This window comes from Aedes aegypti, chromosome 1, assembly GCF_002204515.2.
Source record: "Aedes aegypti strain LVP_AGWG chromosome 1, AaegL5.0 Primary Assembly, whole genome shotgun sequence".
Lineage (NCBI taxonomy): Eukaryota > Metazoa > Arthropoda > Insecta > Diptera > Culicidae > Aedes > Aedes aegypti.
This window is the reverse complement of record NC_035107.1, coordinates 164,197,557-164,219,892: the sequence shown is the minus strand read 5'-3', so window position 1 is coordinate 164,219,892 and position 22,336 is coordinate 164,197,557. Positions and strand designations below refer to the sequence as shown.

The 22,336-nt window shown below is 37.2% G+C and overlaps 1 protein-coding gene across 2 annotated transcripts in view; it reads right to left on the bottom strand.

Annotated features, from left to right (window-relative positions):
• LOC5569913 (serine-rich adhesin for platelets) overlaps positions 1–22,336 on the bottom strand; it is a 1,178,520-nt gene that overhangs the window by 242,804 nt on the left and 913,380 nt on the right. For both annotated transcript variants that reach the window (XM_021852955.1, XM_021852960.1), the window contains exon 7: positions 5,496–5,702. In XM_021852955.1, coding sequence (XP_021708647.1) covers positions 5,496–5,702 — 207 coding nt within the window. The remainder of the gene's footprint in view (positions 1–5,495; positions 5,703–22,336) is intronic.

The window sequence follows — 22,336 nt, the reverse complement described above, 5'->3', positions numbered from 1 at the left end:
CTTAGCTTGGAAAATCTCTGAACGAACACCACGCTTGTTTAGAACCTACCAAAATTTGTTGCTATTGGCTCGGTTGGGTTGATCTCGGTAAAAGCTTAAAAATGCCGATATTTATTTGAGTCAATAATTATGCCAAACGGCCATTATGCCAACTGACCATTATGCCAAACGGCTGTTATGCCAAACGACCATTATGCCAAACGACTTTACGCCAAAGGGCTTTATGCCAAACGACCTTATGCCAAACGACTTTATGCCAAACGGGGTACAATCCTTCCACCAAACCCTTCATGAGTTTTATTTAGTTATGATCTCCAATGTCACAACAATTTTGACATTAATAGCTTGGAAAATTTTTGAACGAACACCACGCTTGTTAAGAACCTACCAAAAGTTTTGAACTCGGTTAAAGCTTCGAAAGTGTCGATATTCATTCTAAGTCAATAATTATGCCAAACGGCCATTATGCCAAACGGCTATTATGCTAAATGACCATTATGCCAAACGACTTTATGCCAAACGGCTTTATGCCAAACGACTTCATGCCAAACGACCTTATGCCGAACGGCTTTATGACAAACGGGGTACAATCGAATTGAACAGTTTCAAGTACATGCCTTGAACTTTAAGACGGGTCTAAATTTGTAGTTGAAAAAGTAACAGACATCCTAGTCTTTCAATTATTGTACTATAACAAATTAGGATCCACCACAGTCCTAACACAAAATTTGGGATAATTTTGTGAAATATTTCTATTCTAAACTATTATATACGTATTGATGTTGTTTTCTTTTTCATTTCCATTTTAAATCCGTCAAAACTTTAAGGTATGTGTATAAAAAAGATAAAACCTGCAAGATATTACAAAATAACAGTTTTTTTAGTTATTCGCCATAATGTCAAGTCATTCGGATTATTACACACTGAACTACATGCATCCCAACATCTCGTTTTAAAATCGGCAATTTTTACATTTTGAATTTCCAATACTGAATGATATAACAACTTCTTTAATGCTGTACTGTACGGCCGTTTTTTTTTCAAATTTGTGCATGTCTCTACGGCGTAGTTTGAGAAACTAGTGTGGAAGCATAAATCGTTATCGTAGAATAAATCAAGCTAGACGAAACTAGGAGAAAGTAGATGAAAGATGAAGAAAGTATTTTGACCACAAATGGATAAAAGTGGTGTAGAATACATTCATATTTAGGACGATTAGTTATTTTGTTTATCGATTTACAAACATTTCTGTTTTCCCTTAAAAAGTTTGAATTTTTCAAGTATGTGTTATTCTAGGCGAACATTTTTCTATGATGACTACGATTTCTTTTTTTTGCACGATGTGCGGTATTTGGTGCTGTCTGGCGCTGGAGAATCTCACCTTAATACATAATGATAAATCTTTAAGAACGTACATGAAAATTTCATATAATTTTGTATTGAACAATCCATATTTGCCATAAACTTTCATAGAAGTATTTAAGTTGACAATCACTTAAAAAGATTTCACATGAAATGACAACCTTTTTTTTCTATTCCATAGTTTCCCAAATTATGGGTCACAAGCCCCTGAGAGGTCGTGAGTTATCATCAGGGGGTAACAAAAAATATTCTAATATATTACTTTCCCCTTATGTTGACGGATCATTCTTAGAAACTGGTGGTTTTTTGCAATTTCGTATAAGACCACTTGAGGGTATTAGAAATTATATCGGAATGCATTCATCATCATTTTAAAATTTCTTAATTTAACACAGTTGCGTAATGATAAAACGTTGCGTAATGAATCATTACAGCACTGGTTTCAGTTGCGTAATGACTATTTCCGCACTGCATACTTCAGTGCAGAAAAGTAGGCCGTTTCATGACAGGTTGGCGTGATGAAAAACAGCCTATTACGATGAGAAATTGCAAAAAAAATCATTTTTGCAACTTCTCATCGTAATAGGCTGGTTTTCATTACGATTACGATCTGTCATGAAACGGCCTACTTTCCTGCACTGAATAGAATAGATATTACCTAACAGAAATCAGTTGCGTTATGACTATTACGCCACGCTTTCAGTTGCGTTGAGTTGTTTGAGTTGCGTTATGAATCATTACCCAACTATTTTCAGATATATTAGAATGATGGTGCATGCATCCAGATTTGATTTCTAATACCCTCAAGTGGTGTTCTACGATATTGCAAAAAATGTTGTACGCACCACGTTGCAGAACTCGATTTTTACAGTACTCGTCGTAACTATCCAACTCGTTGGATAAACGTACAAGTCGGGCTGTAAAATCGTAATTCTCCAACTATTCCCTATGCTTTTTTTTCTGTCTTTATTAACGAGATTTTTAGCCCTAGGCTAGTTCATCTCGGGACCAACGGCTTTACTTCCCTTCCGAAGGAAGTCGTCACTGAAATTTTTTTTTAGTGACTATCTCGGGGATGGGATTCGATCCCAGGTCCTCGGCGTGAGAGGCGTGTGTTCTAACCACTACACCAGGACCGTCCCAGCATTCCCTATGCTTCCATTCTGCCATCATTATAGCACACCTTTCCTTACGACTGATACGTAGGTAGTCTGCTAACCAAACAGCAAGCCTCTCTGTCAAAAAAATTACCATCCTCACACCTTCTCGCATAAACTGGTGTAGATGCAGGAGTATATCCGGTATACTGTAAGAGCCAGTTTAATGCATCATCAATTCCTTCCCCTTCCCCTCATTGGTCTGCATTCTAACGTGGCAGGCGCCATTATCGCCTAAAAATAGAAGATAATCAGCACTTATACACCAAGGGTGTCCGTAAGTTCCAAGCAGTCATCTGGTTGGTTCCTTGTGTAAGTACAGCTGATTTGGCGATATTGGAGAGGCAACCACGGGCGGCCAATTAAGCTTAAGCTCAAGCTCAGGGTGGTTTTTCAACAGCTGAAAACGCAATTGAAAAAAAAATAAATCTGGGTATGATCGACACTTTCATTTGGGGTAAAATCGACACCTTTATTTGCTTCATAATCTTTCTTGCCGGAAGACTTTATTTGATATCCTCATAAGTCTTGTTTTTCGAATTCCAGTGAAGTTCACGGATGGTGAACTTGTTAACATGTAAAATATGGCACTACATGGCTTGCCACAAGCTGACAATAAACATATAATATTTTATTTCTATTTTAATAAGTTTAAACTTATTTTAATCAACCTAGAATAACCTTTTCGTATTAAAAATTGAAGTGCTAATAGATTCTGAAATGTTTTCACACAAGTTAATCTTATTATTTTCAAACGAAACGTGAGGTTTGACAGCTTTTATTATCTAAAAATAATTTCCTTTTTCTGTTTTGTTAAAATTAAAATGTATTTATTTTACAACTAACCATTTGCCATAATTTTGTCTTCGTTAACATTCTATGAGCACAAATAAATCATATCCATGTGTATTCACTCAAACTTAATAATCCTAATATAGAACATTAAGAGCTTTCACATATATTTAGTGGACATATATTTAGTGGACATATATTTAGAGGACAAAGCCTTCTCAATAATTTACGTAATATGTGTTTAATCCTCTAAAGGCCAAATTAATGTTAAATGAATTATTTTTAATATGCCATGTGATGGTGATGTTTACAACGTGTAAATTCTACTCAAAGTGCATGTGTCGATCTTACCCGCACCTAAAAATGATGAAATATCAATTTGATTTAAATCTTTATATAACCTTAATATGACATCCAGCGATCTCAAGGATTGATAGATTAATAACCAATATATGATTCTACAACAATTTTAGATTAATTCAACAAGTGGAGGTATACAACATTTATCAAAAAGCTTAGGGTGTCGGTTTTACCCCGACTTCCCCTACTTTTCGAAACTACATAATATGATTTGAAAGATTCTATTTTTTTTAAACCGGAATAATGGGCGAGAAACAAGAGGATCAAGAAAGGTTCAAAAAATATTTAGATTAACAAGTGGACTACCATCCTTTTGCTTAAATTCTGAACGATTTTCTAACATGACTTTTCCAACTATAACGAAAGTTTTCTCAACTAAGTTCAAGACTAGGTTCGAATGCAATTTTAATATCTGCAGATCAAGCAATAGGACTTAATTATTTATTTTGAAAATTACTCTATCGATCACATTGCAGACCTGGTAGCGTTTAAGTGCCTTGAATATAGGAACTTTATAGAACTTAACATTGAAAAAATGGACCAAAACGAAATCCCTGAGGAAATAACTGATGGTGAATCGTTGGAGTGCTCAAGGTTTTCTTGGAGAAAGTCCTCTAAGCATTCTTTACAAAATCACTGGAACAATTTCTGGAAGTATTGGAAGAGGAATCTCTGGAAAAAATCTTGAAAGTATTTCAGATAAAATCTGTGGGAAAATCACTAGAAGTTTTTCCACAAGACATTTGAGAGGAAATTCTTGAAGAACCTGCATTTGCTTTGATTTTTTTTCTCTGGAGCCCGTAGAGATTTGCTACAGGATTCACTGCAATCCTAATAAGAGAAAAAGAGACTCTAGAGAGCATTTTGATTAAAATAGAGACCTTAGAGATCTTCCATTAAAACAAAACCATGAAGAGACTTCCATTGAAACTTTCATTGAACGTAAATAAAATAGAGACCTAATAGGAAACCTGCTACAGGCCACACAGCAATTTCTTCAACTCCAAACTGTTAAATAAATTTGTTTGTCCAACAACATTGAGAGAATAAAAATAATTTGAATTAAAGTACCTATAAGAGAACTCAATATAATGGCACCGGGCCCCCGCATTTGTAAATCCGGCCCTGCTCAATCTTTTACATGTGTCCCCGAAAAAGCTGAAAATTTCACAGAAAACTATTTTTATGATAAGGAAGATATGGGAGATTGAATTTATTACGGAAACTTATTGGAAACCTGGATTCAAACTCAAAACAAATCCAATCTTTTATGTTAAGTGTAAACTGGAAGGAGCATGTAGTGGATTTCTAATCATAGTTCATAGGGGCATAAAACATAAACTGTTTTTGTCCTGTGAAACCAAACTTTTTGAAACTTAGGATGTTTCTCTTGAAACAACAACAGGTTAATACAAAAGATATTATAGTACTATAATATCTTTTGTTAATACCTATACTTTCTTATCTGACCATTTGCTTAATGCACTGGTCAGCAGGCTAATTGCTCCAAACTGACTTGCGAAAATTTAATGGATTGTTCTACAAGAAATCCTAAGCTTCCAAAAGTAATAATCTAAATGTTAAACAAATAATGCAATTGAATTTATAGTATGTAATATTCGTGAAATTTTTTGTCGATTAAGCTTCTTTTATTATTTTTTATCAAAGGGATGGTACACAAATTATGTCACGCTAAATTCCAACCTTTTCGCTAACCCCCCCTTCGTCACACTTTTTGTATGAGTCCGGTATCATTGAATGATTTACTGAAACACTTTGACAAGCGGCATTACTTAAAAACAGACCTGCCCGCATGTTACTTACGCAGCATCTCTACCCGGACACTCCGTTCAGCCGGCGGCACCAGGTTCGTGTTGGACGCTTGACATTTGTACGTGTTGTTCAGTGCCGCACGCGTTATTTTATGTATCTCCAAGCGATTCACTGTCACATGACGTCCCATCGATACTCCACCACCTGTTTGCATCACTTCATCTCCATTCAGCCATGTTACGGTAGGTTCCGGTCGACCTGAAATGAGTCAACAAGATTCGACAGAGCAAAAAAATCGAGTCAGAAAAATGGCACCTGGCTAGCAACTGTTTCACAAAAAAAAATGAACGAAAACTACAGTCTCATGCACGCTTTGGGCGGCAAACGGAATCAACATGATAACGATGATGTTGAGTATTTCTGTTGGAATGGCAGGCAGCATCTATAGAGTGCGGGTAAGATGAGAATAGTGGTTTGGGTCGAGGCTGAACAAAAAATACAACTTCCGCTAAATAGCAGGTACAACACTCGCATCTGAACTGCTGCTGTTGACCACTCGTTCATTCGTTCGCCCGTTCACTTATCCATTTGGATGTCCGTACTCGGAGATTCCACAGCACTGTTTCTGACGGCCAAAGGAATTTATGATTTAAAAACTTCCGGCAAAAACGATTCTATACTTGATCGCTTAATGGAACAAACGATAAGCCCTTTCCGAGCTATGCTTCTGGTAACGGTTTGGGGGAAGATTGTTAGTGCATTCTTTTCGGGCTGAATTTGAACTGCTTCAGTGGTATATGCTACGGCTTTAAGGAAACTTAATCGTTGGAAGCTTGCGGTTATATTAGGTGGATGCTTCAAATACTTTGCTGTTTCCAGCTTGTGTGAAATTGAATGATTTGTTGCTAGGTATTTTAATAAGAAATTTTGATCAAGATTGAACAAAAATTGATTATTAATTATAGTTATCCCGTCTTAATATGTATCGTATTGTAATTCCCTGACATTATACAAGATAAATAAAAAAATACTTTGCCATCTTTGAAATATAAGCATTGTATTATTTTTATTTCCTTTATGAGTATCATTTCAAACATTACATTCATTTCTTGAATTAAGGAGTTCTGTGTTAGGCAACACTATCGTCCTAATGTAGTAAAACTTAATAATGCTATTATTTACATTTAGTTAACAGCTTGTCATTTGCCGTGGCAATTCAGCATCCAAAAGAGCTGCTTATAAGGAATGCTTATAAGAGAAAAACGCTTTTCAGTCAACTTACCTTAATTTTGGGGCAAGAACAAGCTGAGGGTCGTGGGTTCAAATAGGGTTGCGCAAAATCTCAATTAATCGATTAGTTCGTAATCGATTACAGTCCAAGAACGACGATAATCGACAACGATTAATCGGTCAGTATTAATCGATTGATCGAATTAATTGGCTTCTGTATGCATCACTATAATCACTTGTATATTCCCATACTGCTCCCATTTTACCAAAATTCAATTAAAACACAATTTTAATATATTCCCAATGAATAAGTCCTTGTAAAGACGGTTATACGACCACTATTAAATTTCTTTCAAATTGGTACAAAACCAATCTTCAAATCATGAAGAGGGATGTTCAGTTTATTGTTCCTTGATGTTCTTCAAATTTCTTTGAGACTAAGATGGTTTTAAGTTTATTGTGGATAGATTGGTTACCCCTTAGGTTAACGATTATTTAATCGGAAACAATTCTGCACCGATCCCTTCTCTTTTCCATTTCTTTAATTGAATTATTTATTTATTAAGCTCATGCGACTTTTCCATTTATTGATGATTTAAATAAAGGAAATTGCTGAACTACTTCTAGAACTGACCCATATAAGCAGAAAATATATGAACCTCGAGTTTTGTAGGAAAACCCTGCTTTGCTTTTTTAGATATTTCCATTAAACATATTCAGAACTGAACCGAAATAATGCAAAACTCGAAATGATAATCCAATGTTCTCAATGGCAGAGTAGTAAGCATATTATGCTGGTTCAGAGTACCGTAGAGCTTTCGGTGCTCTCCTTGCCTTCCCAGAGTATTTTGTTCTTTTCGTGGTTCCTCCATAAGGTTTGATCCAGTTCTGATCAGGCTGATAGTATAGAATCAAAAATTGATCAGGATAAGCCACTACAAATTATAATCTTTTGTGTATTCTTAGTTTCCTAACGTTGCCAGTGAAATTTATGAAATTTTCCCTCGCACGAACACGGTGGAGTCCTGAATAAATTCATCAAAAAATAAAAATGCAAACATATTTATTTTATCCGTTCATATGCCAACTTGTGACTAGGGCTGGCAGCCAGCCCTGTCGTCGTAAAATTTGAGCTTCTTAGTCGTCTCCATTTGAGGGGCGCGCTGCTATAGCCCAGAGGGCGCTTCAACTCTCAAGCGTTAATAAGGGTGTTTTATAAGAAAAATTGTCACAAATACTTAAATATGTATTCCAAACACACAAGAATCATCATGTATTTGCACGTGTTTAGTTTGTGTTTCATTTCAACTGAAATTTGGAACGACGAGAGCAAGTACATGGGCTTGAACATTCTCCTGTTTAAAAAAAAAATTGGTCCATAAATTCCCCACAGCTAGTACAAGTTGCTACAGATGCTCGCTTTATTTACATGTCAATGTTAAATGGAAGGTGCTTAAATTCATAATAAATATTTTAGTTTAAAATGAATATAATTTAGTATACATTATCTGATTATTCTCCTAGATAGAAGTAAAATAAATAACATGAAACTACAACGCGTTGTGAGCAGGACAAGCACCACCTCGAAAGTTCGGAAGACAATTCTCAAAATTTGCAAAATAATGGTAAGTACGTCCCAATATGATATCTGATATCCTCAAGTGGTTTTCTACCGAATTGCAAAAAATGTTGTATGCAACTCGTTATGGAATTCTTTATTACAGCATTCGTCGAAATTAACCAAATATACGATTAGTTCTGTAAAGATCATCATTCTGCAACTTGTTACGTAAACTACTATTTTGTACATGAAATCACTTGATCTACAATTGGTACGCGTGTTTCAGTAATTTTCCCTCGTAGCAGTTACTGAAATCTCTCAAATGAAGCATAAAAGTCATATCTAGGACTTTTCTTCATTTTTATATATCTATTTTAAAGACTGCTTCCATTGGTTGATCGACTACTGCATTACGATGGTAACTACTGATGAAAGAAAACTATTTTTTTTCGAAAACCTAATTATTTATATGACTTTTTGATCAGATAAAAAGCACAGGTAAGCCACAAAATTTTGAAATTCCCGCTTTTGTCCCGTGTTTTTATTTCGCTAATCATATCTTATCTAAAATCTCTCAATTTTTTTCATGAAAATAAAGAGACCTCTAAAGCAAATAACTTCAAGGTAAAAATGAAACAAAGCCACATGTGTAGACAGTAGAAGCACCTTATTTATTCAACACTTTTTTAGAGAATTACTCTTATACTTTAATAAGTCAAGGTTTGGTTTTCAATAATACATGTTGGATTTCCAAAGTGAACATGCCTAATGGACGGAAATTAAATCGGATAGTACGGTTGATCTAAATTTGAATTGTGTGAACAGGATCAGTAGTTGAGTTAGAGTGCGCACGATCGGTGCACAAATATATTGATCAGTATTAAAGGATGTTTCAGTGCCATAATCCGAATGAGTTTGTGGGATAGTTAGTTTGTAATCCCGGGAATCAACATACATTCTTCTTCTTTCTGGCGTTACGTTCCAACTGGGACAAAACCTGCTTCTCTGATTAGTTTTCTTATGAGCACTTCCACAGTTATTAACTGAGAGCTCTCTTTGCCAATTGACCATTTTTGCATATGTATATCGTGTTGCAGGTACGAAGATACTCTATGCCCTGGGAATCGAGAAAATTTCCTTTACGAAAAGATCCTCGACCAGCGGGATTCGAACCCACTACCCTCAGCATGGTCACTTAAAACATTAGGTCAAAACAGTAAGGGAAAAGTTAAAAAAATCATGATAGTAGTGGAAAGATTAAAATATTATTTCAAAATACGGCTAACGATGTTGTGAGAAAAGTGAAACATTTTTAAAATGCTCAGTGTAGGGACCCAGATAGCCGTAGCGGTAAACGCGCAGCTATTCAGCAAGACCAAGCTGAGAGTCGTGGGTTCGAATCCCACCGGTCTAGGATCTTTTCGGGTTGAAAATTTTCTCGACTTCCCAGGGCATAAAGTATCATCGTACAGGTCTGCCACACGATATACGCATGCAAAAATGGTCATTGGCATAGTAAGCTCTCAGTTAATAACTGTGGAAGTGCTCAAAAGAACACTAAGCTGAGAAGCAGGCTCTGTCTCAGTGGGGACGTAACGCCAGAAAGAAGAAGAAGAGTGTATTAAAGTAGAAATAATCAAAGCCAGTTACTTGCTCAAATTCACAAATGCTGAATTACAATACATTCAAATATGATGATTTTCCACAATTTCTGATTTGTAGATTTATAGCTCGAAAATGTTCGTTCAAAATGATGTTCCCGGTTACCATCTCCAATTATCGGTTTTCCCGGTGGAATCCAATTCCCGTCATTCCCGGTTTTCCCGATTCTGTGGCCACCCTGAATGCAAAAATTTTGCATATCAACTAATTTGGAGATGATTTATCCTCGAAAAAAATTGTTTATTTTTTTTAGCTAGCTTTATGGTGGTGTGCCCAAGTAGCTCTGCACCCTATTATATATTTTTTGAGTTTTTTGAGATTTGATTGTGTCTGAACGTGAAGTAATGTATAAATCGGACTTGGAGGAATATATGATTAAGAAAATAATAATCGGGAACTTTTGTTCACATAAAATTTCTGAAAAGTTTGTTCACAAAAAGTTTCTGAAAGTAAGACATGTGGAAAGGTATTACTTTTTTGGGAGAGGTTTTCAAACTGCAGCCAAATATATCGCTTTATTCTAAAATCAATTGTTGCTCTTGAAGTGATATCAAAGTGCAAAACATTTGTCAATTGCTTTGGATATAAATGTATTTCGCTATGGTTTTGTATTGTAGTTTTGCGTTGAATCTTTTAGTGGATTTTAGAATTGACAACTTTTCTACAGGTGGCTTTAAAACTCATTTCATCAAATAAAAAACAAAAATGCTGGTTTTGATGCATGCTTGATAATAAACTTTCTTATTTTAAAAGACACGGCCACCATCTTCAGCCATTTAGCTGCACAACCTGTAACTTAACACTACGCAACGGACAACCATGCTCCAATGGTACAGCCGAAAAACATTCCTGACGAAAAGCTTCAATGACTACAGCGGGAATCGAACCTAAACCCCATGACACGATACCTTTAACTGCCTGACGACACTACCGCACGGCCATGAAGCCCACTGTCACTCATCCCTTTCGTCACGATTATTTACAAATTATTGGTCCAAAATGAATAAGGATATTGACTAACTGTCTTTAGAACATATGATCGGTGAAAACTGCACCAAGCGCCAAAAACTTAATTTTGAGATATTTAACTTAAAATCCATAAACTGTTTACTATGTTTATTATGTTTTGAAATTTGTTTTCAGCTCCAAACTTTCATATATCTCATCAAACTTCAAGAGTTGCTCGGGATAATTTGTCGATATTATTTCACTCATGCTAGAGTTAACGTAACAATTTCAACATAATTTTGCTCATGCTAGAGTTAACGTAACAATTTCAACATAATTTTGCTTTCCACGTGGAAAAGGTAATTAATACCAGAATATCAGAATTTATTGGTGACAAGAGGGTGTACGGGTCGGAAATTTCGATTGATTTCTACAGGGCGTTAAGATGCTCCAGGATGTTTATACAGTTCAAAAGTGTCGATCGATGTCCAACAGAACGTTAAAATGCACCTGATCTATGTGGAATAAGGTTAAGGGCGTTTTACAAGGAATTTAGATGATGAATACATGAAACAAGATCAAATTCCTCCAGGAAGTGAATACAGCTCGATAATTATGATTGATATCATACAGGGCGTTAAGATGCAGCTGATCTACGTATGATACGGTCAAATTACTCCAGGGCGTAGATACCACTTAGAATTTGTAACTGATGGCAAACAGAGCGTTAAGATTTACCTGATCTACATAGGATTTGTTCCAGGGCGTTGATACACCTCGATTGATTGGTGTCAAATAGAGCGTCATCTGATCTACATGAAATAAGATCTTACTCCAGGGCGTTGATAAATTTTGAAATTTTCAATTGATGTTTAACAGGGCGTTAAGATGCACTTGATCTACATGGGATAAGTCAAAAAACTTCAGTGCGATTATCCAGTTCGGAGATGATCCAGATCGCAAAGATCTATTTGTGATAAGGGGGAATTACTGCAAGGCGTTGGTACAGCTGGACCAATTGATGTCATACAGGGCGTTAAGATGAATCTGATCTACGTGGAATTTTTTTTTTTTTTTTTTTTTTTTTTTTTTTTTTTTTTTTTTTTTTTTTTTTTTTTTTTTTAATTTCTTTATTAGTATCATTCCAAACATTACATTCATTATTTCTTATATCTAGGTGTTCTGTGTTATTAGACAACACTATCATCCTAATTTGGTAAAACAAATCTAAGATTTTATTAACATTTTATTAACAACATATTACATTTCATTTGCCGTAGCAGTTCAGATTTTTTACAGGTGAGTTGATTTCACCTGCTTATAAGAGAAAAAAAAAAAGTTTTTAATATACTTAACCTAACTTAACCTAATCATATAACGCATTAATCGTGGCAATAGAAGATTGTAACGATTTTTGCCTGAAATTATTGATTATTTTATTTGACATTTGTTCCAATGTTTCAACATTGGATATCCTATGTAACTCATTGGTACTATACCAGGGAGGAAGCCTCAGAATCATTTTCAAAATTTTATTTTGAATTCTCTGCAGAGCTTTCTTCCTGGTATTACAACAGCTAGTCCATATTGGTACAGCATACAACATGGCTGGCCTGAAAATTTGTTTGAATATCAAAAGCTTGTTCTTAAGACAAAGTTTTGATTTTCTATTAATAAGGGGATAGAGACATTTTACATATTTGTTACATTTGGCTTGAATGCCCTCAATGTGATTTTTGAAAGTTAAATTCTTATCTAGCATGAGTCCTAGATACTTAACTTCATCTGACCAATTTATTGGAACCCCTCTCATCGTGACAACATGTCTACTTGAAGGTTTCAAATAAAGAGCTTTTGGTTTATGTGGGAATATTATTAGTTGAGTTTTGGAAGCATTAGGAGAAATCTTCCATTTTTGCAAGTATGAAGAAAAAATATCCAAACTTTTTTGCAATCGACTACAGATGACACGCAGGCTTCGTCCTTTGGCGGAGAGGCCTGTGTCATCCGCAAACAAAGATTTTTGACATCCCTGAGGTAACTCAGGTAAGTCAGATGTGAAAATATTGTATAATATTGGTCCCAAGATGCTGCCTTGGGGAACACCAGCTCTTACAGGAAGTCTTTCAGATCTGGAGTTCTGATAATTAACCTGAAGTGTACGATTTGACAGATAACTTTGAATTATTCTAACAATGTATGTTGGAAAATTAAAATTTTTCAATTTTACAATCAAACCTTCATGTCAAACACTGTCGAATGCTTTTTCTATGTCTAGAAGAGCAAGACCAGTAGAGTAGCCTTCAGATTTGTTGGAACGGATCAAATTTGTTACACGTAAAAGTTGATGAGTGGTCGAATGTCCATGGCGGAATCCGAACTGTTCATTGGCAAAAATTGAATTTTCGTTGATGTGGGCCATCATTCTGTTCAAAATAACCTTTTCAAAAAGTTTACTGATGGAGGAAAGCAAACTGATTGGACGATAGCTAGAAGCTTCTGCAGGATTTTTGTCTGGTTTTAAAATTGGAACAACCTTAGCATTTTTCCATTTGTCAGGAAAATATGCTAATTGAAAACATTTGTTAAATATATCAACTAAAAATGATAAGCTACTTTCTGGAAGTTTCTTGATGAGGATGTAGAAAATTCCATCATCGCCAGGAGCTTTCATATTTTTGAATTTTTTAAAGATAGTTCTCACTTCTTCCAAATCAGTCTCCCAGGCATTTTCGAAAACGTTCTCTTGATTGAGAATATTTTCGAACTCCTGAGTAACTTCATTTTCAATTGGACTAGTAAGTCCTAAATTAAAATTGTGAGCACTTTCAAACTGCATAGCAAGTTTTTGAGCTTTTTCGCAATTAGTTAGTAATAATTTGTTTTCCTCTTTCAATGTCGGTATAGGCTTCTGAGGTTTTTTCAAGATTTTAGATAATTTCCAAAAGGGCTTAGAGCCGGGGTCCAATTGAGAAATTTTATTTTCAAATTTTTTGTTTCTTAAATCTGCAAAACGTTTCTTGATTTCTTTCTGCAAATCCTGCCATATAATTTTCATAGCAGGATCACGAGTGCGTTGAAATTGCCTTCTCCTCACGTTTTTAAGACGGATCAAGAGTTTAAGATCATCGTCTATAATCACGGATTCAAATTTTACTTCACATTTTGGAATTGCAATGTTCCTGGCTTCAACAATGGAATTTGTTAAAGTTTCAAGAGCATTGTCAATATCAATTTTAGTTTCTAAAGAAATGTTAACATCAAGATAAGAGTCAACATACGTTTCATATATATTCCAGTCGGCTCGTAAATAATTGAAAGTGGAGCTGATAGGATTGAGAATCGCTTCATGCGATATTTGAAATGTAACAGGGACATGATCAGAATCAAAATCAGCATGAGTAACTAATTGGCTACAAAGATGACTAGAGTCGGTTAAGACCAAGTCAATCGTAGATGGATTTCTAGAAGAGGAAAAACATGTAGGGCTATCAGGGTATTGAATTGAGAAATATCCTGAAGAGCACTCATCAAATAAAATTCTGCCGTTGGAATTACTTTGAGAATTATTCCATGACCGATGTTTGGCATTAAAGTCACCAATGACAAAAAATTTTGACTTATTGCGAGTCAATTTTCGCAAGTCAGTTTGAAGCCAATTAACTTGCTGTCCAGAGCATTGAAAAGGCAAATAGGCAGCTATGAAAGTATATTTACCAAACTGTGTTTCAACAGAAACACCTAAAGTTTCAAAAACTTTAGTTTCAAATGACGAAAACAGTTGATGTTTTATACGCCTATGAATGATGATTGCAACTCCCCCACATGCCCCATCAAGTCGATCATTACGATAAACAAAAAAGTTAGGATCTTTTTTAAATTTGGATCCAGGTTTTAAATAAGTTTCGGTAATAACTGCTATATGCACGTTATTAGCTGTAAGAAAATTAAACAGCTCGTCCTCTTTACCATTCAGAGAACGAGCATTCCAATTTAAAATATTTAAATTATTATTTGGATCCATTAGAAAAACGTAATCCAATAACAATTTTATTTGTAAATTTTACACCTACTTGGACTGCTTCAGTCATAGTGGTGGCTTTGAACATTGCATCAATCATTAGATTCAATTGTTCAGTTAGAAAATTAAAATCAGAGGCAGACATATCATCTGATGATTTCCCATTGGAATTTTCGGTAGACGAAGAAGCGGGGTAGGAGTTACCTGTGGCGGTAGGGTTTTTTCCATTTGATTTGAAACAAGTAGAATGGGTACTCATGGAACGAACAGGGGAAGAGTTCAAATTACCTGCTACGATATCGGCAAAGGATTTACCGTGGGTAGATACATTCGAAATTGAAAGATTCGAACGGCTACCCGACGGATTAAAATTTGTTTGTGAATGAGCATGATTATGATCTTCCTGGTGGGTATGATTCCTAATCAAGCGATCGTTAACTGAAAAATGAGCATTGTTCGATACTCTACCAGGCAAATTCCGGAAACGACCGTTATCGTAACGGATATTATCCTTCATCTGCTTGGCACGAGCCTCAACGACTCTTTTGCGTGAAATGCATTCCCAAAAGTTAGCTTTGTGAGGGCCCTTGCAATTGGCGCATTGAAATTTTCTGGTATCTTCTTTCACAGGACAGTCGTCCTTAGCGTGAGAAGAACCTCCGCAAATCATGCATTTAGCATCCATGCGACAATTTTTTGTACCATGACCCCACTTTTGGCACCGACGGCACTGAGTGGGGTTCTGGTAATTTCCTCCAGGTTTCTGGAAATGTTCCCACGTCACACGGACATCGAACATAAGTTTAGCTTTTTCTAAAGCTTTAATATTATTTAGTTCTTTTTTGTTAAAGTGAACTAAATAATATTCTTGAGAAAGCCCTTTCCGAACAATGCCAGATTGGGTTCTCTTTTTCATAATGATTACTTGGACTGGTGAAAATCCAAGTAAATCATTTATTCCATTTTTGATCTCTTCAGGTGACTTATAGTCACTTGAGAGACCTTTCAAGACGACTTTGAACAAACGTTCAGTTTTGTCGTCATAAGTAAAAAATTTGTGCTTCTTCTCTTCAAGATATCTGAGAAGAAGTTCGCGATCTTTAAGAGTTTCCGGCAAAACGCGACAGTCTCCTTTCTTTGCGATTTGGAAGGAAACCTTGATTCCCCTAATGGAGTTCAAGATCTCCTGCCTAAATCCCCCAAATTCGGAACAACTGACCACGATAGGCGGCACTCTTTGCTTCCTCACTTGAATCAAAGAGCCTGAGCTAGAGGCTGCTTCGATTTGGTGTTCGGAAAATTTGTCTAGAGCATCGAACTGATTGCTCATTTCAATACAATTATTCATTTCACCCTTGGAAGAAACTTCGCATTCCGGGGAAGCGTCCTTTCTTCCATTCTTGCCACGTGTAGTGACAGTTTTAAAACCCACTTTTTTGGAAGGAAGTAGTGAATTCAGAGATTCACCTTTCCTTTTGTTAGTTGTTGATACCATGTTTAGTTAATAAACGAGAAAGACGTGACCTTCGAGAGGTTTTTTCCCTAGACGGTGTCCAAGAAGGATTACCACCGCTAGCTTTCGCCAACGGGTCCAACGAAAAATCGAAGGCACGGGTCCAAACAAGGATCGTAAAGGGATCAATAGTAGAAAAAATAGTACTGAAAAGTACTGTTTAAGTAGCACTGAAAAGTACCGTTTTTAATTTTAGCACTGAAAAGTACTGTTTGTGTAGCACTGAAAAGTACTGTTTTATTGCTTTAGGTAGTTTTTAAGAAAACTTCCAAGAGCAGAGAGAATTCGTGTACGCACAGCACGAAGGTACGATGCGCACTGATCTACGTGGAATAATGTCAAATTACTCCCTGGCGTTGATAAAGCTTGGTATTTTCAACTGATGTCCTACAGGGTGTAAAGATGCACCTGATCTACATACGGTAAAGTCAAAATACTACAGGGCGTTGATACTGCTGGGAAATCACGACAGATTTTCTACAGGGCGTAAGGATACTCCAGATCACGCAAAGATCTATGTGGGATAAACACAAATTACTCCAGGGTGTTGATATAGCTTGATCGATTGATGTCATATAGGGCCTCAAGATGCATTTGATATACGCGAAATATAATCAAAATACTACAGTGCCTTGATAAAGCTTGGAGTTTCCAATTGATGTCCTCCAGGGCGTTGAGATGGACTGAATCTATACAGGATAGCGTTGATACAGCTTAGAAATAAGATGCATCTGATCTACGTGGAATAATGTCAAAATACTCCAGGGAGTTGATAACGTTCGGATTTTTCAATTGATGTCTCACAGGGCGTTGAGATACACTTGATCTAGGATAAAGTAAAAAAACGCCAGGGCGTTGATACAGCTACAGATTTCAATAGATTCTCTCCAAAGTGTAAAGATGCTACAGATCTCGCAAAGATCTATGTGTAATAAACTCAAATCACCCCAGGGCGTTGAAAAACCTTAATAGATTGATTTCATACAGGGCGTTAAGATGCATCTGATCTACATAGTACAAGGTCAAACTACCTCAGGGCGTTTATACAGCTTGGAATTATTAAATGGTGCCCTGCAGGGCGTTTAGATGCTGCTGATCTGTTTGAGACAAGGTCACGTAATGTCAGGGCGTAGATACATGTCGACAATTTCGATTGATGTCCTACAGGGCGTTAGGTTGCACCAGATCAACATTAAGCAAAGTCAAATTACTTCTGGTCGATGATACAGCTTGAATTTTCAATTGAAGTCCTACAGGGCGTTAAGAAAAAAATTCAGAAAAGCTTCTTAGTCGTCGACTAAGTCCGACTAAGCAGGACGACAGGGCTGCTGGCAGCTACTGGGAATTTTAAAAATAGGAACTTTGAAATTTTTATAGCTATAATCACAAAAAAAACACTTAAGAAATACCAACAGGGATTCCTCCGAAGATTTTTTCAGCATTTCTTTAAAAAAGTCTTAATATCTCTAGGAATTAATCGCGTATTTTTTAATACATTACCCAATAATTTCCAAAAGGATTCCCGTTTAGAAAACCTTTATGAATTCATCCTATTTTTTCCGTAAAGTGGGAATCGAACCCACACATTCACAATACGCCCAATCAACTAATCGCATGGCCACGAAGCCCACTATTATTTTCAAAACTCAGGAATCAACCTTTTTGGATTTTCATAGAAGAACTTATGTAGGAAGCTTCGAAAGAACTACTAGATTAACAACTTAAAAAGATTATTGGAATCTTTCATTAAAATGGAATAGTTTTTTTGTGAGATACAAACACCATGCCATTTTTTGTTCAAACATAAATATAGATATGTGAGACAATTAAGTGAAGATTAAGAATAAAAAATTAACTGAATGTATACCGAATAGCAGGAATAGATCCTTTGGCCACTTTTGGAAAAAGATATGTGAACGAGTATACTGACAAAAAATAATTGAAATCCGTTAAGTATTTGCTGAGCGGTGAGAGTTTAAGTTTATTTCCTTTCACTCACGCCTACTCGGGTTGATTGGCGCGGTAAATGGCTGGGCATGGCGTACCATTGGTACCTCGCGTACCTGCTGGAACCCCTTTGTGCGGTCCTTAGTCTCTTGCCCAGCAGCTCCTATCCCTACCTCCTCGTGGTACTGGCCGGGGTACGAGTAACCTAAGGGAAGATCGGGTAACCAACCCCCGGTGGGAACTTTGGTCGTATGCTGACAGGGAAGGGGGGTTTGCTTTTGTAAACCTGGAGCGTCTGTACTCCATGTTAGGAGCGGCTAACAACAGCGTCTGTTCCCCATGTCAGGGGCGGCTGATCATCGTCCGAGTGCCAGAGAAGGACTCTAAGCTAAACTGCACATTATGGTCCTCCGAACATTTAGGGGGATTGGTCCTCCGCAAATCTGGGGGGTTGGTGTCAGGCCCTGCAAGCCTACCGTAAAAACACATCAGCACAGGAACGTCAACGAGAGAATACGGACCAGAACAATCGGCAAAGACCACAGCGACGAAAATGGACTAGCGATTGGAAACTCGGTACGTGGAACTGCAATTCTCTCAACTTCATTGGAAGTACTCGCATACTCTCAGATGTACTGAAGATCCGCGGTTTCAACATCGTAGCGCTGCAGGAGGAGGTGTGCTGGACAGGAGCAATGGTGCGAGCGTTTAGAGGTAATCATACCATCTACCAGAGCTGCGGCAACACACGCGAGCTGGGAACAGCTTTCATAGTGATGGGTGATATGCAAAGACGCGTGATCGGGTGGTGGCCGATCAATGAACGAATGTGCAAGTTAAGAATCAAAGGCCGATTCTTTAACTTCAGCATAATCAACGTGCATAGCCCACACTCCGGAAGCACTGATAATGACAAGGACGTATTTTACGCGCAGCTCGAACGCGAGTACGACGGCTGCCCAAGTCACGACGTCAAGAACATCATAGGAGATTTGAACGCTCAGGTTGGCCAGGAGGAGGAGTTCAGACCGACGATTGGAAAGTTCAGCGCCCACCGGCTGACGAACGAGAACGGCCTACGACTGATAGATTTTGCCGCCTCCAAGAACATGGCCATTCGTAGCACCTATTTCCAGCACAGCCTCCCGTATCGGTACACCTGAAGATCACCTCAGCAGACAGAATCGCAAATCGACCACGTTTTGATCGATGGACGGCACTTCTCCGACATAACCGACGTCAGAACCTATCATGGCGCTAACATTGACTCCGACCACTACCTGGTGATGGTGAAACTGCGCCCAAAACTATCCGTCATCAATCCGGTGCAATCTCGAGCGGCTGAAACAACCGGATGTCGCCAATGCGTACGCGCAGCATCTTGAGGCAGCGTTGCCGGATGAGGCCGAGCTCGATAGGGCCCCTAAGAGTTACACTAGGACATTTTGTTTCAATGATTACTCAAGATATTTATCTAGTGATTTCTGCAGAATTTTCTCTGATGATTCCTCCACGGAAACATACAAAGATATCTCCAAGTAGTCCTCTCAAGCTGCTTCCAGGAATTATTCCGAAAATTTCTTCTTGGATTCCTCCCTGGATTACTCCAGGGATTCTACCAGGAATTTTTACAGGTGTTTCTCAACTAACAAATTCCTCAAGAATTTCTTCGAGGAATTCTCCTAGAGTTACCAGAAGGAAAATCGCGACATGAATTATTTTAATAATTTCTCCAGACTGACTGGGACTCGTTCTGAACCACCAATAGAGATTCCTCTAGGAGTTCTTCTTGAAATTCCTTCAGTGATTCTCCTATGAATTCCTGCAGGAATTTAGTCATACATTATGCTAAGAACTACTTCAGGGAATATTTAACGAAAATCTCTACAAATTTTCCTCCAGTAAATGCTCTACATTGATTTTTTTGGTAAATCTCTTCATGGAATCCTCCAAATATTTCTTTTGGGGTTTCTTGAAGAATTATTCCAGGGATATCTCCAGAAGAGTCAAAACAGGGGCTACAGGGGTTTTTTTTTCCAGCGATTTCTCTACAAATTCTACCAGCATTCATCGTAGGACACCTCCAAGGATTTTCCAAAAATCCTTCAGAAGCCCTTTAGAAATTCCTACAGGAGTATCTCCAGAGGCTCATCCAGGGATTTCTCTAGTAAAACCTCTACAGCGATTCCTGCAGGGATTTCTTCAGCTTTTTCCTCAGGAATATCACAAAGGATTGCTTTAAAAAAAAATCTTAATGATTTCCTCTAGAAATTGTCCAAGGATGGGCTGGTAGACAATCAACTGCACATTTTAATTCCAGGGTTTTTTTCATGAATTCCTCTAGCGAATTCTTCTAAGAATCCCTCGATTGGCTCTTGCAAGAATTACTACAGACATTTTTCCAGGAATTCAACCTGGGATTCTTCAAGGGATTATTCTATTTTTTTTTTAGAATTACAACGCATTTATCCGCATCGACCAAGGAGTGCGGGTTCGATTCCCGCTTCAGTTAGGAAAACTTTTCGCCAGGAACGTGTTTCGATTGTGATTTTTTAAGGTTTCTCCAGGGATTGCTCTAGGAATCTTTTCAGGACCTCATCTAAGATTTTTCTTTCAAACATCTTCTTGGGAAAAGGAGTTCCTAGAGGAATCTTTAAAAAAAAAAATACAGATGAAATTCAGGATGAATTATTATTCATTTTAATGAAATCTCTGGAAAAATTCATGGGTAAATCTATGTAGGAATTTATAGAGGATTCTCGAAGAATTGCCTGGAGGAGTTTTTGAAGGCCCAGAACGAGTCTCTAAAGAAATTTGAAGGGGAATTCCTGGAAGATTACCTGAAAAAATCCTTATAAGAATTCATGTAGCGATTTCCTGGATGCATGCCTGAGTAGACTGGCCCTTAAACAAAAAAGTTGTAAAACTCAACGGGGCACCCCCTAGATATGAGCCTTAGGGTAAGAAAAACACTCTCTCAAAATTTCAACTTAATTGATTGCTTCACCAGCTGGCGCATTCGATTTGAAGTTTGTATGGGATATTCGTCTCAAATATATTGAAAATTGATCCTATGTCACTGTTTCGTTCCGTATACTAATTGTTCGCGTTCAAATAAGCCCAGAATGACAAATACACTAGTTGATACCCTAATGAACATAATTGCAGAAGGTTGTATCTGGATTCAATCTCATTTTCATTACTCTTTCAGTTGTTGAAAGTTAGGCTTTGATCAGCACTCCCGTACAGTCACTTATATGCATGCGACATGTGCCTCAGCTCGCCCAGCGTCATAGGTGGCTATGATGCGCTTAGTGGCTACCTCCAAGCTATGTTGAAGAAATACAAGCAATATTGCATGATATACTTCTGATGGTTAAAACAACATCTTTATTAATTTTAATCATGGTACAATCTTCTACAATATTCTTCGCTATTACATCAAGTAGTGTTTTTGACATTCTGGGTCCAATTGAACGGGATCATCATTTTTCCTGAACCAAACAGTAGATGATGTGCTGTTGCTCATATGTTTGAGCTGAAAATCCCATATTAACTTCAATTCAATTGCGCCAGCTCATGGAACGACCAAATGAGCTGAATTTTTCAGAAAGGCTTCGTCTAACCCCAAGAAATAATCCTGGAGGGTGCCCCGTGGAATCATACAACTTTATTTTTCTCCCATAGTGAGCTGGGCCGGTCTAATGCCTGAGGGAATTCCTAAAGTAAACTTTTGAAGAATCGCTATAGGAATTCAAGAAGTTACTTATTGTAGAATCTCTAGATGAATTTCTCCAGGAGCGGAGCGATTCCGGAGGAAGTCTCAGGAATAATTCGTAGAAGAATCTCGAGAAGACTACCCGAGAATATTCTGGAGAAACAAATGGAGAAATATCTGGAGTAATGCTTCAAGAAATCGTTGTATTGTAACTTGGAGGAAGCCTTAAAGACATCACTGCATATATCCTTGTAGAAATATTCCTGGAGGCATGCTAAGAAGAGTCCCCGAC